This window comes from Anolis sagrei, chromosome X, assembly GCF_037176765.1.
Source record: "Anolis sagrei isolate rAnoSag1 chromosome X, rAnoSag1.mat, whole genome shotgun sequence".
Lineage (NCBI taxonomy): Eukaryota > Metazoa > Chordata > Lepidosauria > Squamata > Dactyloidae > Anolis > Anolis sagrei.
This window is the reverse complement of record NC_090034.1, coordinates 16717512-16733186: the sequence shown is the minus strand read 5'-3', so window position 1 is coordinate 16733186 and position 15675 is coordinate 16717512. Positions and strand designations below refer to the sequence as shown.

The 15675-nt window shown below is 39.4% G+C and overlaps 1 protein-coding gene across 2 annotated transcripts in view; it reads left to right on the top strand.

Annotated features, from left to right (window-relative positions):
- Positions 1-47: 47 nt before the first annotated feature.
- Positions 48-15675, top strand: part of LOC132781999 (RNA exonuclease 5) — a 35662-nt gene continuing 20034 nt past the window's right edge. Inside the window, exons 1-8 of one of the 2 annotated variants that reach the window (XM_067473218.1) lie at positions 48-189; positions 2718-2890; positions 4737-4858; positions 6676-6802; positions 12696-12783; positions 13345-13452; positions 13731-13819; positions 15062-15177. In XM_067473218.1, the coding sequence (XP_067329319.1) occupies positions 2750-2890; positions 4737-4858; positions 6676-6802; positions 12696-12783; positions 13345-13452; positions 13731-13819; positions 15062-15177 (791 nt within the window). In that variant the 5' untranslated portion in view covers positions 48-189; positions 2718-2749. The remainder of the gene's footprint in view (positions 190-2717; positions 2891-4736; positions 4859-6675; positions 6803-12695; positions 12784-13344; positions 13453-13730; positions 13820-15061; positions 15178-15675) is intronic. The other variant, XM_067473217.1, reaches the window with a different exon arrangement.

The following is a 15675-nucleotide window of genomic DNA, read 5'->3' as shown; positions in this document are numbered from 1 at the left end:
CAGCCACGCCCACTTTATTGATGTCATCGACATCTCGGCTTCCGAGGTCTGTCTTTGGGACACGCCCCTTTCTCTCTCCCTCTGAGGCCTTGTCTCAATCTCCTCGCTCAGGCTCAACGAGTCGATTGCCGAACAAGGTATCGTTTCGATGAGGTTCCTCTTGAGGGAGGAAGCAGCAGGAGGAAGAAGGTGAGACCCCTGTGCCTCCCATAGGAGTCATTTAGGAGTCATTTAGAGGGGACTTTCTCTGTGTTTCGAGGCAGAGAGGCTCTGAAGGGTTGCCTCCAGAGGGTGGGAGTGGGACCCATACACGTGTACACCTGTTCACACGTGTTTTCTCTCTTTTCCCAGCCTTTCAGAGGAAGAGAGGCATTGAAATAGAAATAGCAATAGTATAATAGTTAAATATATATAGAGAGTGTTATATTTAATGTTAATTTAATATATTAAATGTTAATTTAATATATGTTAATGTTATATTTAATGTTAATTTAATATATTTAATGTTATATGTTATTATATATATCCACACTCTATAACTATTGCCTCCGGTGGCGCAGTGGGTTAAAGCACTGAGCTGCTGAGCTTGTTGATCGAAAGGTCGCAGGTTCGATTCCGGGGAGCGGCGTGAGCTTCCGCTGTCAGCCCTAGCTTCTGCCAACCTAGCAGTTCGAAAACATGCAAATGTGAGTAGATCAATAGGTACTGCTCCGGCGGGAAGGTAACGGCACTCCATGGAGTCATGCCGGCCACATGACCTTGGAGACGTCTACGGACAACGCCAGCTCTTCGGCTTAGAAATGGAGATGAGCACCACACCCCAGAGTCAGACATGACTGGACTTAATGTCAGGGGACTACCTTTACCTTATATATATAGCCAGGGGACAGTTCCACCTTGTCTCCTGTGCTATGTTAATAATATAATATAATATATTGTATATACATATAATATTTATAATGTTGTAATGTAATGCAATATAGTACTACTACTAATAATAATATGATATTATAAATATATTTTTATATTACATGTAATATTACTAATAATATTACAATATAATGGTATAATACAATATAGTAATATATAATACTGATATTTACTATGCTAATTATGTAATATATTGCATGTATATATATCTTGTAAGCCACTCTGAGTCCTCTTCGGTGTTAAAAGGGCGGCATATAAATGTCGTAAATAAATATTAGTGTTATCTAGTATTATTGCTTTGTTGTAATTTTCCAAACCATGCTAGTCTCCCAACATACTATCTTATGTATGTATGTATGTGTGTGTGTGTGTGTATTATGCTTAGATAGATAGATAGATTATACATATACACTAGCTTGGGTAACTGGCATTGCCCCCGTTACTTGAAAAAGTCATATTTTTTGTTTGTACAAAATGTATAAGGTTGTAGGTGAACTACAACTCACATCATGCAAGGTCAACCCCCTGAAACTTCATCAGTACTTAAAAGTTTGTTATGTTGGGCAAGTTTGCTCTAGATGCATCATCGGTGGGGTTCGGTGTGCTCGCTGTCTGTAGGGTAAAATACAATTCCTACTATGATGAGCCATTCCCTCAAACCCTTCCAATAGGTTGAGTTAGTCATGGGAGTTCTGTGTGCCAAGTTTGGTCTAGATCCGTCATTGGTCACCTGTTTTGCTGGATGATGGTCCAGGTCCATCATCGGTCGATGTCACAGTTTTGCTGGTTGTGGGTGAATTTCAACTCCCAGGAAGAAAGGTCAGCCCCCCCCCCCCCCACGCCTTCTAGATTTCGGCATATCAGGTATGTGTGGCAACTTTGGTCCAGATCCATTGGTGTTTGGGTTCACAGTGCTCTCTGGATGTAGGTGAACTACAACTCCCCGAAATCAAGGACCCCCAGTATTTTTTTCTAGTCATGGGGGCTCCGTGTGACAAGTTTGGTCCAATTCCATTTTTGCAGGAGTTTAGAGTGCTCATTGATTGCATGTGAACTATACATCTCAATACCTAAAACTCCAAAATGCTCAGGCCAATTCCCCTCAAAAACCATTAGTATTGAAATTTGCACACATCTGGTTTGCATGCCAAGTTTGGTCCAGATACATCATTTTTTGGGTTCATAGTGCGCTCTGGATGTAGGTGAACTACAACTTCTATAAATACCTCCAAAGACCTCCAGTATTCTTTGTTTGTCATGGGGCTTTTGTGTACCAAGTTATTTCCAAGTCCTTCATTAGTGGAGTTCAGAGTGCAGTTCTTAGATTGCAGGTGAACTATACATCCCAGTACCTACAACTCCTATAAATCATGATGAATTCTCCCCAACCAAACCGCTCTAGTATGTTCAGTTGCTGATCAGTTCCTCTGTTTTCTGTGTGCCATAGAAAAAATAAGAAAGGGTTAACGGAGAAGCAGTGAGCGGGGTCATGCAAATTCCACACCAATAGAGAGCTAAGGGGTGCATTTACACTACAGAATTAATGTGGTTTGACACCATTTTGGCTCAATGCTATCTTATCCTGAGAGTTGAAGTTTGTTTGAAGATTACGGAACTACAATTCCCAGGATTCCATTGAGCCCTAACATTTGAAGCAGTGTCAAACTGTATTCATTCTATCATATAAATGCACCACAACTATTATGGAGCAGAAATGTTGTTTGTTTATCAGATTTTTTCTTCTTTTCTTTTCTTTCTGACTTTTTTCCTTTTCTTTTCTTTTCCAGTTAACCCACTTTAAACAGTATTTACAAACATAATGACTCCAGAAGTTGTTAAAAGCAAAAGACAGTGTGAAGATAATGAGAATGAAGAAGAGCCCCAGAAGATTAAAAGGAAGAAGAAGGTTGTTGAGAATGAACTTGACCAGAAAGAGTGGAAAGCTATAACCCTGAGCAAAGTAAGTGACTATGTGTACTCTCCACATCATGGATTTTGATCCTTTGAAGGATTATTATTTCCCGTGTTTCCTGCAGTGTTGCATCCTATGTATCCATAAAGATAAGGTAAAGGTTTCCCCTTGACATTAAGTCTAGTTGTGTCTGACTCTGGGGGTTGGTGCTCATCTCCATTTCTAAGCTGAAGAGCCGGTGTTGTCCATAGACGCCTCCAAGGTCATGTGCCCAACATGACTGCATGGAGCGCCATTACCTTCCCACCGGTACCTATTGATCTACTCACATTTGCATGTTTCCGAACTGCTAGGTTGGCAGAATCTAGGGCTAACAGTGGGCGCTCACCCTGCTCCCCGGATTCAAACCGCCAAACTTTCGGTCAGCAAGTTCAGCAGCTCAGTGGTTTAACCCACTGCACCACCGGGGACTCCCTGTGTATCCATGCGACAGCATTAATTCAGTTTTGCCATGGCTCAATGCAATGGAATCATGGGAGTTGTTATTTTACCAAAACCTTCTTTAGCCTTCTCTGCAAAGGAGTCCTAATTCCTCACCAAACTCCAACTCCCAGAGGTTCCTTAGCATTGGTCTATAGCAGTTACAGTGGTGTCAGGCTGGGTTAATTCTTCAGTAATGTATGGCCATGTAAACAGTGACAGCCAGTTCTGAATCAGAAGTGGCCTAACTATCAATACATACCCAAAGTGTGGGGAAGTTCCAGGGCATTCCCTGACTTTAAGTAACATGGGACAAGGCAAGTCAAAACTAGGGATGCTTTAATATATTTTGCGGCTATAGCACTATGACTTTACTTTAGCTGCCATTGCTCTATCCTGTGGAATGCTGGGATTTGTAGTTTGGTGAGGCACTAACACTCTCTGCTTGAGAATCCAAAATGTTCCTCCATCAACTACAGATCCCAGATTTCCATAGGATGGAGCCATGGCAGTTACAGTGGAATCATTGCACTATAATTGTGTACTGTGAAGTGGGCCTAGATTTCTGACTTTTACAAAAATGAGGTTAAAACATGCAAGTAGAGTTTAACATGTTTAGAGAAAAGTGGGAAAGCTAGACTTTGACATGCTTTCCCACCATTAATAATCCCAGGTTTTCACAGGCCAGTTTTCTCCCTCACAGTTAGTTTGCTAATTCCACACTGATACAGGCAGTCCCCGAATTACAAACATCCAACTTACAAGCAACTCATAGTTACAAATGGGGATGGGCCAACAAGAAATGAGAGAAATCTACCCCTCAGAAGGGAAATTCACTCCTGAAAGTATTATTATCCTGGGGAAAAACTGTCTCCACTGAAGGTTTCTCGCTAATCCTTGTTTCCACAACAAACCAAATTTTTGAAAATCCAATTCTCACAGGGACAGAAAGTGAGAGGAAATCTTCTGAACAGACACAGACTGCAAAGGAAATTCAACAGGGGTGTTAACCCTTATCTATGCTATACAAAGTATGCATGCATGTGTGTGTAAGACTGGAGTTACACTTAAAAATGTACCTGTTCCAACTTAAATATAAATTCAGCTTAAAAACAAACTTACGGAACCTTGTTTGTAACTTGGGGACTGCCTGTATTTTTTCAAGAGACCATCCCATCTGCCTTTGTTTGGCATTTATGTGTTGATGCAAATGGATTCCAAATAATGCTAAGTTATGCATAACTAAAATATGGCACATTTGCTGCCTGTCTGCATCTCTCTCTCTCTTTCTCCTGCTCATGGTGCCCTTGTGTCTTGTCCCCTTCTGGATTTCATTACTTGCCACAATGGCTCCAATTCTTAAAACAGTCTGTGTAAACAAACAACTCTGAATTCCTTGTGTCTTATTTCTCAGGTGAAGAAACCTCACTTGTCTGATGCATTGTTTGGGGAAGAGTGCAAAATCAGCTATGACCAACTGTATGAATTCCTCAAATATGCTGCATTAGGGAAACAACACGGAGCAACACAGTCCAGGTAGACCTTCTGTTTTTGTCATGTAAGGCAGCCCATCCTACAGGTTCGGTGGAAGGGAATGTAGGGCATGTCTACATGGGCCAATCTGGATCAATGCTGTGGAAATTTGCACAGGCAACTGTTGAATTTGCATAGGCAGCGGGAAGGTGTCCGTACAGCCAGGCCCCGTGCTGCCTTGGTGGTGGGAAGGAGTCAGCATTTCCCAGCAACACCAAACCTAGATTGGCACCACGGGATGGCCACCTTTACCATCCATGTCTCATCCTTGTCATAGCAGCAACCATTGTTGTGGCTTGTTACAAGTGATGATGCTTGCTGAAGTGCTGGCACAACTCAGAGTGGAGAGCTCTGTGGATAAGGACCTATTGTCCCCTTTTTTCACTTGCCATGTCAGCTGTCAGAACTTAAAATTCAGCTGAAGGGCTGTCTCTTCCATCAGACCTACTTAGACAATTTTAATTTGTGAATTTTAACTTTCATGTTATCAGTGAATTTTAATCTCCATTTCACTCTGTGTATCCTGATATATGTATCTGAATAGTCTTGTTTTTACGTTTCTGTTTAAACTCTGTTGAACCCTGTCTCGAGTTGCAAGGAGAGGTAGATAATCATCATAATCACATTAAGAGCCATTTCCTGTTCTCAGGCTGTCCAAGCCCGGGCAAAGCAGGATGGCCATGTAAACAGTTCTGAATCAGAAGTGGTCTAACTATTAATACATACCCAAAGTGTGGGGAAGTTTCAGGGCAGTTCCTGACTTTCAGTAACATGTGACAAGGCCATGTTAAGTGGCCTTCCCTGGAGCCTAGAGCAAATCAGTTCCTTGGGTCATGAGGATATCACAAAATCTATTCACCCTTGTCCCACCTCATTTGGCCCATGTAGATAGGCCTGCAGTTAAAACCAATTATTTGATGCTGTTTTCACATTTTCCAATGAGCTTTAAATACCTTCTACTATGGATCCATATGGTCAGAGCACTGAGATAAACCAAGAAGGGCTGGCCATACTGGTTTAGATATCAACAGTAATTGTAATCCAGCATACCTGGAAGGAACCAAGTTTGGGAAGGTGAACCTAAATATTTGCCCATTTTTCGTTATGCACTTCACTCTAGTTGGTGGGTTTCAGAGGGAAAGAATGGATTCCACAGCCTTTAAAATATGTTAGGCTTTTCATCGAGTCACTTCAGAATGATCTAAATTGTGCAGTACAGTTGTTACTGGACTACAACTCCCAACAACCCTAACTGACATAGCAGATGGGGAAGAACACTGGGAGTTACAGTCCAGTAACATCTAGAGGACTGCATCATTTTCACCTCTGTTTTAGAAATATACTAATTAGAAACTTTTTCTGTGCATGTGTTCCTTCTAAAAAGTGAAATATTTGTTTCAAGGTGTGTTTTACCTCTTCGTTGTGCATCATCCTGGGGGCCCATATGGTCTGAAAAGCAATAAATTACAGGTTGATCATCCCTTATTCCGAATTCTTTAAAAAATCCAAAAATAAAAATTATCCGTATGGGTGGCCAAGATAGTGACTTGTGTTATTTCTGATAGTTTAATATACACACATTTTGCTTCATGCAAAATATATATTTCAATTGTGCATAAAGTTACCTCCAATCTGTGTGTATAAGGAGTACATGCAACATAAATGAATTTCAGATTTAGACTTGGGTCCATTTCCAAGATACCTCATTTTATATGTATATCCAAAATCTTAAATATTTCTAGTCGCAGACATTTCAGATAAGGAATACTCAACTTGTACTTTTGTTAAATAAATATGTTTTCTTTCAATCTGTGATACAGTTGGTGCCGAATTCATCACCGCAGGCGTTTGTGTGGTGTGTCGGTCGTGGTTCTATGCGAAGTGAGTCAGCTCCATTTCTATCTGTTCTACTTACAGTTCAAGTTTCTGAGAAGGATGTTCAGACATGTAAGTTTCTTTCTGTGATCTAAAATAGCTAAGGTGGGGGATAGCCATGATCTGAATTAGTAATACTGGCAGATCTCTCCATCCATATGCAATGTTAATGAATGCAATGATGTCGTAGCACTTCTTGTTGGATTGGGGGAGAGACCATCTTATAGATCCTTTCAACCCTCAAGGTCAACTAGAAAAGCCCTCCTGTTTGATGCCAACTGCTTTGGAGGTCTGTAACGCAGTTCTTTGGAGCAGGGTATTGTGTCTCCTACTGTGCAGAATTCTTTTCCATCTGAAATTGGGCATGCAATAACCAAATTTTAGATGTGTGCCAAAGACTTCATTTTCCTACGCTTTCCCTGTATAGCCTAACCTGCCATAAATTTCAAAGATAATATAAATATTATAGGCTGATTCCTATTTGTAGTCCCAGCCAAGGTTGAATAAATCAATTAGTAGGCAAGCCTTATGTACCGTATGTACTTGAGTATAAGCCGAGTTTTTCAGCCCTTTTTTTGGCTGAAAAAGCCCCCCTCGACTTATATTCCAGTCAAAGTTCTTTATTATTTTACTATATAATTATTATTACATTTATTATTTTATTCTATTATTAATACATTTGCTATTGTTCTCTATTTGTTATCATTACATTTATTATTTTATTCTATTATTATTACATTTATCATTTTATTCTATTATTAATACATTTGTTATTTTACTCTATTACTATTCTTATATTTTTATTTTTCTCTATTTGTTATTATTACATATATTATTTTATTCTCGTATTGCATTTATTATTTTACTCAATTCTTATTATTACATTCATTATTGTATTTGATTATGATTACATTTATTATGTTATTCTATTATTATTACATTTATTATTTTACTCTTATTATTGGAAGGATACGTAAGCACATCTATACTGAAGAAGGTTAGACTAATGGTTTAATCAGAGTTGGACAGTCTTACCTTAAATTACAGTTTTATGTAAATAATCAGAAACATTTAACCTACTGGATGCTTCAATTAATGTAATTCTATTGGTATCTATTTTTATTTTGAAATTTACCAGTAGCTGCTGCATTTCCTACCCTCATCTTATACTTGAGTAAATATGTTTTTCCAGTTTTTTGTGGTAAAATTAGGTGCCTCAGCTTATATTTGGGTCGACTTATACTCGAATATATACGGTAAACCCCTAAGATTCAATATAATTCTCTAGTTATGTCTGCACATAAGATTATTTTGTATTTTTAATTCTATGTATTGCCATCTTTCTTTAACTCTAAGTCACCATTGATGGTAAGACACTCCCTAATTTCAGTACCACCACCACCACCAATAAAAATGCATATCAAACATCTGTAATTCTAAGATTTATCCCATTTTAGATATGTTTATATAGGGGGGGGGAGGAGTGCATGTGCTTTGAAATCTAATGATTCAGACCTCACTACCTCTGAGGATGCTTGCCATAGATGCAGGCGAAACATCAGGAGAGAATGCCTCTAGAACATGGCCATATAGCCCGAAAAAACCTACAACAACCCAGTAATTTTGGCCATGAAAGCCTTCGACAATACAGAGTCCATAACTATTCACTCATAAAAGTAAATCAATTCACAAGAAACATTCAGCTTCCCTATCCCCAATTTTACGCAGCTCAAATCCATCTTTGGGAATCTTCAGGGAAGAGTTTCCTTTTGGTGCCTCAAACCATGCTAATATGTCTGATAGGGACATGAAAGATTGTCTTCTGGCATTGAGCCGTGGCACTTAAAGTCGTGTCAAACTGCATTGATTCAACAGTGTAGATGTATCCTGACTTTCATGACTTGGCAGCAAGAAGAAACTAATTCCTGAGTCCAGTTCAACACTCTGTAATCACTACACATCACACTGCATTGGTTCTTTATCTGCTCTTCCTAGCAATTTCCTCTTCAAGGCTTTTGGCATCCACATAGTTTTAGCCCCGATGTGGTTTTCCTTTAGCTGTGGGGTGCTTTTGGATGCAAACAGTACATTCTGTCTTCTGGAAATAATGTTTTTTTTTTCTGTTCCAAATGAAGGCAATCTTAACTTTCCTGGCACTGTTTTCATCTCCTTTACAAGCCTTCACTTAGCAGGATGCTTTGAATGAGTAAATCCTGAAAACAGTGGTATTTGGGGGGTTTCCAGTGGCCAGGAAACATGTGTCTCTAATTAAAGCACATCCAGGACTTTCCAAGAATGACCCACCGCCACTTCCTGCCAGCGAGACACAATATTGAGTTTTTTCTGACTCCTGCCTGGAAGTCGGTGCCATTAAGACGATCACTAGGTGCGCACAAGGGGGACCTGTGTTACTCACCACAATTTCCCTAAAAACATTATCAGTCCCTCCCACCTTCCTGCTTTTAAAGTAACAATTGCAGGATGAAGAATAAAGAATTGTGGAAAATGGATTACCGTGAGTTTTCCGGGCTGTGTGGCCATGTTTCAGAAGCATTCTCTCCTGATGTTTTGCCCAAATCTATCGCAGACATCCTCAGTGGTAGTGAGGTCTGTGGGAAACTTGGCAAGTGAGGTTTATATATCTGTGGAATAATGTCCAGGGTGGGAGAAAGAACGCTTGTCTGCTTGAGACAAGTATGAATGTTGGAATTGGCCAGCTTGATTATTTATTATTTATTTATTTACGACGTTTATATGCCGTCTTTCTCACCCCGAAGGGGACTCAGAGCGACTAACAAGATAAATATACATACAACATGTTATATTATTAGCATAGTACAATATCAGTATTAATTATTACTACAGTATATTGTATTATACCATTATATTGTAGTATTATTAGTAATATTACATGTAATATAAATATATAATTATAATATCATATTATTAGTAATATTATATTGCATGACATTATAATATTATATTATAGTTATATTTTAATATTATATTATAATATTATTATATTATAATATTATAATTGGGAGGTACTAGCTGGTCCTGATTATTTCCTGTCAGGAATTCCCCTGTTTTTGAGTGTTTATTCTTTATTTACTTTCCTGGTTCTAGAGGTTTTTTAATACTGGTATCCAGATTTTATTCATTGTCATGGTTTCCTTCTTTTTGTTGAAATTGTCCACATACTTGTGGATTTCAGTGGCTTCTCTGTGTAGTCTGACATGGTGGTTGTGAGCGTGGTCCAGCATGCTCTGCTATGGCTGGCTTCTCTATTTGAGTTAGTCTTCAGCGCCTTTCATATTTCTAACACCTTCCAACAAAGGATTCCCTCAGGCAGGAAGCAGCCAGGCTTTGAAGCTGCAAGGTCATTGAATGCTAATCAAGGTGGCCTATTGCAACATTCATACTTGCCTCAAGCAGACGAGTTCTTTCTCCCACCCTGGACATTTCACAGATATATAAACCGTACTTGCCTGGTTTCCAACAGACCTCACAATCTCTGAGGATGCCTGCCATAGATGTGGGCAAAACATCAGGAGAGAATGCTTCTGGAACATGGTCATGCAGCCTGGAAAACTCACAGCAATCCAGTGATTCTGGCCTTAAAGCCTTCAACAACACAAAAATAACAATATATATTTTTTCATTACCTACTTCTCTTCAATGCTTGAAGTGGGATACAACATTGTTAAAATGCCATTAAGACACATACATTCAAAGACAGAGTAGACCTAACACTAAAACCCTTTAGAACTACTTATAACCAATACATGCCAATTTGAAAACAGTTACAATAAAAATAAAAATTTAAAAAATAAAATAAGTCTAAACATGAAAAGGTGGCTCTTTTGTACTCTTAAACACATTCTCCCTCAACTAGGATCTTGGGAGCTATAATTTCGAAGAGTAGTTATGCTGCGCTCTTTGTAATTGTGAGCAGACCTCAGCTTTATGAGATCTGTGCACAGTTTTGTTTTTTTATGAGGTTTTTTTTAACTAGACTCCCAGAGTCAGAGCCTAAATGAGAAGTAGACCTAAAGAAAATAACACTAAGCAAAAGTTCAGCAAAAGAATGCTCTTGGCTTTCTCCCCTGTATTCTTTTTGAGCAATCTAATTCTGGGAATAAGGGAAGTTTTGTATTGTTAGACAGTTATAATGCGCAGAAGCCTTGCTGATCCGCTGCAAGTCACATGGAGATCTATTTTCTGTCAACTCCGGCTTTCCAACTGAACTGGGAAGACTTTTGGCTTGTTCAATCTAAAGGCAGTTCCCAAGTTACAAACAAGATAGGTTCTGTAGTTTTGTTCTTACGTTGAAGTTGTATTTAAGTTAGAACAGGTATGTTTTTTAGATTTTGTGTGTGTGTCGGGAGAAACTTGAGAAACTGCAAGTCGCTTCTGGTGTGAGAGAATTGGCCGTCTGAAAGGACGTTCCCAAGGGGATGCCCCGATGTCTTACCATCCCGAGGGAGGCTTCTCTCATGTCCCCACATGGGAAGCTGAAGCTGACAGACAGGAGCTCATCCTGCTAGCCGGATTTGAACCGCTGACCAAAAGGTTGAGCTGGCACAAGAGTTTAACCCATTGTGCCACTGGGGGCTCCTGGGCCATATATATATATACATACATACATACATATATACATATATATATACATACACATATACATATATATACATACATACATACATATATACATACATACACATACACACACACACACACATACATACATACACGCATGTAGATATTGATAAATGAATGCTTTGGATAGCATAGGGAAGGGCTAAGACGCTGTGGTGTTTGTTTTGCTGCCTGTGCCCCTGTTTAGAAGATTTCGCCTCACTTTTTGTCCCTGTGATCATTGGATTTTGGAATATTTGGTTTGTTTTGGAAACAAGGACTGGAAACAAAGCTTCAGTGGAGACCCCTTTTCCCCATGATAATAACTCTTTCAGGAGGGGATTTCCCTTCCAAGGAGTAGATTTCTCTCACTTCCTGTTGTTTCACCCCTGTTCTTAACTCTGAGTTATTTGTAAGTTAGATGTGTGTAACTTGGGGACTGTCTGTATTACTTTCCTCCCTCCTTTTTTGCTCGAAACTGGACATCCATCTGCTGCAAACGTGTTCAAAAGAGTAGGTGGGATGTACTGGAGCCAGATTCAAATGGCTTTAAAATGTGTTAATTAAGTCCCCCACCCCACATACTGATGTGGGCTGGATATATAATGATCTGAATTATTTTATTTATTTGTTTATTTCAGGCACTTATACCCCGTCCTTCCTTACCTCCGAGGAGGGACTCAGAACGGCTTCCAAACAGGCAACAATTCAATGCCAAGCATGATATAAACACATAATAAATACATAAACATTAAAATAGTTTTTAAAATACATTAGAACTAGTTAGGAATTCTGCCATTAAACTTCCCAAATGGTTTAGCAGACATCTTCGGAGACAAGCCCTTTCATATTCTGTTTTTACAGATGAGGGACACTTAAGACCAAGAGATGAACAATTAGCATAAGACAAACCACAAAGACAGTTATTTCTTTATGTAATAACTTGCATGCCAAAGACCCCACTGCTTCTTCCTGTAGTATTTAGTGATCAGAAGGCAATAGGAAAGCTTTGTCTCTGTCTGGATCCCTTCTGCCAGGCAGGGCAGAGAATACTGGGTCAGATGAGTAGAAAGCATCACGCTTTCCTCAAATATAGTATGAATAAAGCAGCCAAAGACTTTGGTGTTGCTTTCTATTGATGTCAAGAGACTTACCAGTTGAGGACATCCTGCATTCTGTCCAAGAGAAAAGAAGCCCTTTCTCACATCACAATATGTATACAGCTTATTGGAAGGATTATAGGATAAATCATTACTCCATTGTGCATTCTGCTTTTCTTTGCCATGTGACATATTTTATTTAACACAAGTCCTGTGTCTTTTAATAGCATTTCTCTCTACCACCTGCATCAGGTGATTTTATGGAAAGGCTTTGTGGAGCAGGAAAAAAGAACCATCGGCAGATCAGCAGCCTTGGTAATATCAATATTATATTTATTATGTGTTCTTAAATATAATTTATGCATCCTCCAGCCCTGGGTTGATCTATGTGTCTGAATGAATATGTCCTGTGATCATACACTTAGATAAGCTGACCATATAGCTGAAGTTGTTGGTGGGAATCTTACTATTTAGTCCCAGATAGGGCAGATCCATTGAATAAATGGTGTTTACAAAAGTATTGACTTATAATTTAGCAGTTTGATCGCTGGGTCCTATTGTTTTTTAAATCTTACTTTGTTTTCTCAAACTTTCCAAAGGGATACCAAGTTTGTTCTTTGGAGGAATCCAGCAATTTTGAAAAATAAAGTGAATACAGAGACATAAAGACTTTCAAGCAGGTCCCTGTTGATCATTATCATAAATATGTATATGTTATAGTATTAGTATCTGCTTATAAAAGTAGGACTTTTTCACCGATTGTTTTCCTGCCTTCATTCTCCATTTGCCATTCTGAGTTCTTTGAAGATGGGCAGAAAAGTTCCTGGGAGAAAAATATAGTAGAAATATTTACAATAATTACCTTTTGGATTTCAGATTTGGAGAAAGATCCCGTCATTCAGAAATATGGAAACGAGTGTCGTGGGCTCTCTGGTTACATTTTAACACCAAAGGAGATGTGTCTTCACGATTACCCCATAGAAGGTAGATTTCTTCATAGTTGGTGAAGATTAATCTGCAAGTCCTCATGATTTGAGAGTGGAAAGATTCAAAGGGTATGAAGGGCAATGGTCTGATTTTTTGAGCCCCAAAACGAAAAAACTGAAACAACCCTCCCAATTTTAGGAGGCTTACAAAAAATGGATCGGGGCACGAAAGCCAGGACGTGAAACAGGACAAGGTTTTCCCCAAATGCATATGTCTAGTTTCTGAACCCTCCAGCCACAAGGGCTCTCACGCTATATTTTCTTTTTTCCTTCCAGGGCATGATGACTGCATTAATTTTGTTTGCACTCCCTGCAAGAGTCCCGTAACAGACAGCAGCCCCCTCTTTGGTCTGGACTGCGAAATGGTACGTTAAAAAAAGGGGATGTTGCACAACAAACTTTCACATTGCTTTCTACATCATCATAATTATGATTTTTTATTTATTTTCCATCTCCTCGTGACTAGAGATAGGGCACAACATAGTTAAAAATAGTTATGTAGAAAGAAACGGGGCATCATACCCTGCATTCGCTTTTTGCCTACCCTTATCAGAAACACAGAAGGCTAGAACCATTCAGCATCTGTTTCACAAGGCTATCCAAGCCAGAACACTCTTGTCAACTTGGTTAATAGATCAGCCATCTTTGATTCCTCTTCTCTTTGAATTGCTTCTGTTTTGAGTAGTTATGCTAAGATGGCAGTCGCGAAGAACATCCAACTTCATTTGCTCTGAGGCTTGCCACTCCTTGGTTTGCAAGCCTGGGAGCAGGGCTTGTCTTTTCCTCTATATTTCATTTTCAAAAAAGAAATGTAAGGCATTTTGTGGTTCCTTACAAGCTATAAAGTTAACTATAAATACTATAAATCTATACACATAAAAAGTATAAAATGTGTGTATGTGGCAGAGGTGTCCACATACACAGACAACCTCAGGCCTCCACAAACAGGTTATCATTCCAAGTGTTGAGAAGTCTCCAAAGACACTCCCTTCACTGACATTGCAGGTTAGGGCGAACACCATGAATATGTAGGCCAAACCCTGCCAGTGTCCTCCCCAAACACTATGGCCCACCACCTTTCGTTCCGGGACCATTTCACGTGTTTCGTCTACCACAAGCAGGCATCCCAGGGATCCTTTCTTTATCCATTGGTGTGGAATTTTCATGATTCCCACCCTCTGCCTCTCCCTTAACCCTTTCCTACCCTTTCCTACGGCACACAGCAAACAAGGAGGAACTGAACAGACTGGAAGGATTTGGAGGACTGACTCAACAAGATGGAAGTTATAGTTCATCCTGCATCAAGGCAGAGGACTGTGATCCCCTTCGATAATGGACCTGGATCATATTTGGCATGCAGAACACTAATTGATATTACCTAACACCCCAAAACAAACAATGCCTTTTTGAAACAACCCAGGCACCGCTGAGTACTCAAGATAGTGATTAATGAAAACAATCCCTGTGCAAATGGTCAATGCATATAGATTTGTAGCTACCAGATAGGATGAGATACTGGGATATTAGAGGTGAGAAGTTGGTGAAAAACTCCCTGCTTGACATGGCCCCTGTTGAACCTTTCTCTGTTTCTACTCTTTCATCCTCAGTGTCTCACTGAAAAGGGGTCCGAACTCACACGGATCTCAGTGGTGGATGCCAGTGGCCAATGCATTCTGGATGAACTCGTCAAACCCAAATTACCAATAATAAATTATCTCACCAGGTATTTACTTATATACGTATTCTTTGAAAACAAGTACCCAAAAATTCCTGAGTTGAAAAAAGTTTCAAGAGTACTTATCCTCCCAAAATGTGCTCTCCTGTTCTTAGAGCCCATCCATCCACACGTAATGAAGGGGTGAGTGGATGGGTCGCTGCTGGCTTTAAACTTTGTACAACTAGCAAGTCTAATGCTGTGCTCAAAATGTTGGACAGGGTTTTGTAAGATGCTGATGCTAATCCCAAACTTCTACGCCCACAACATTTTTAAGATGATCTAAGTGTTTCTATCACCTTGGTCTACCATATATACTTGTGTATAAGTCTAGACAATTTAGTCTAAAAATCCATCTTAAAAAACTGACTGCAGCTTGCCCTCAACTTACACATGAGGTCAAGTTAAACATGAATATATAGTACTTCGTAGGGTTTTTGTGAGGATAGAGAGAAGAGTGAAGTTACCGTACATACTCGAATATAAGTCAGCCTCAATATAAGCCAA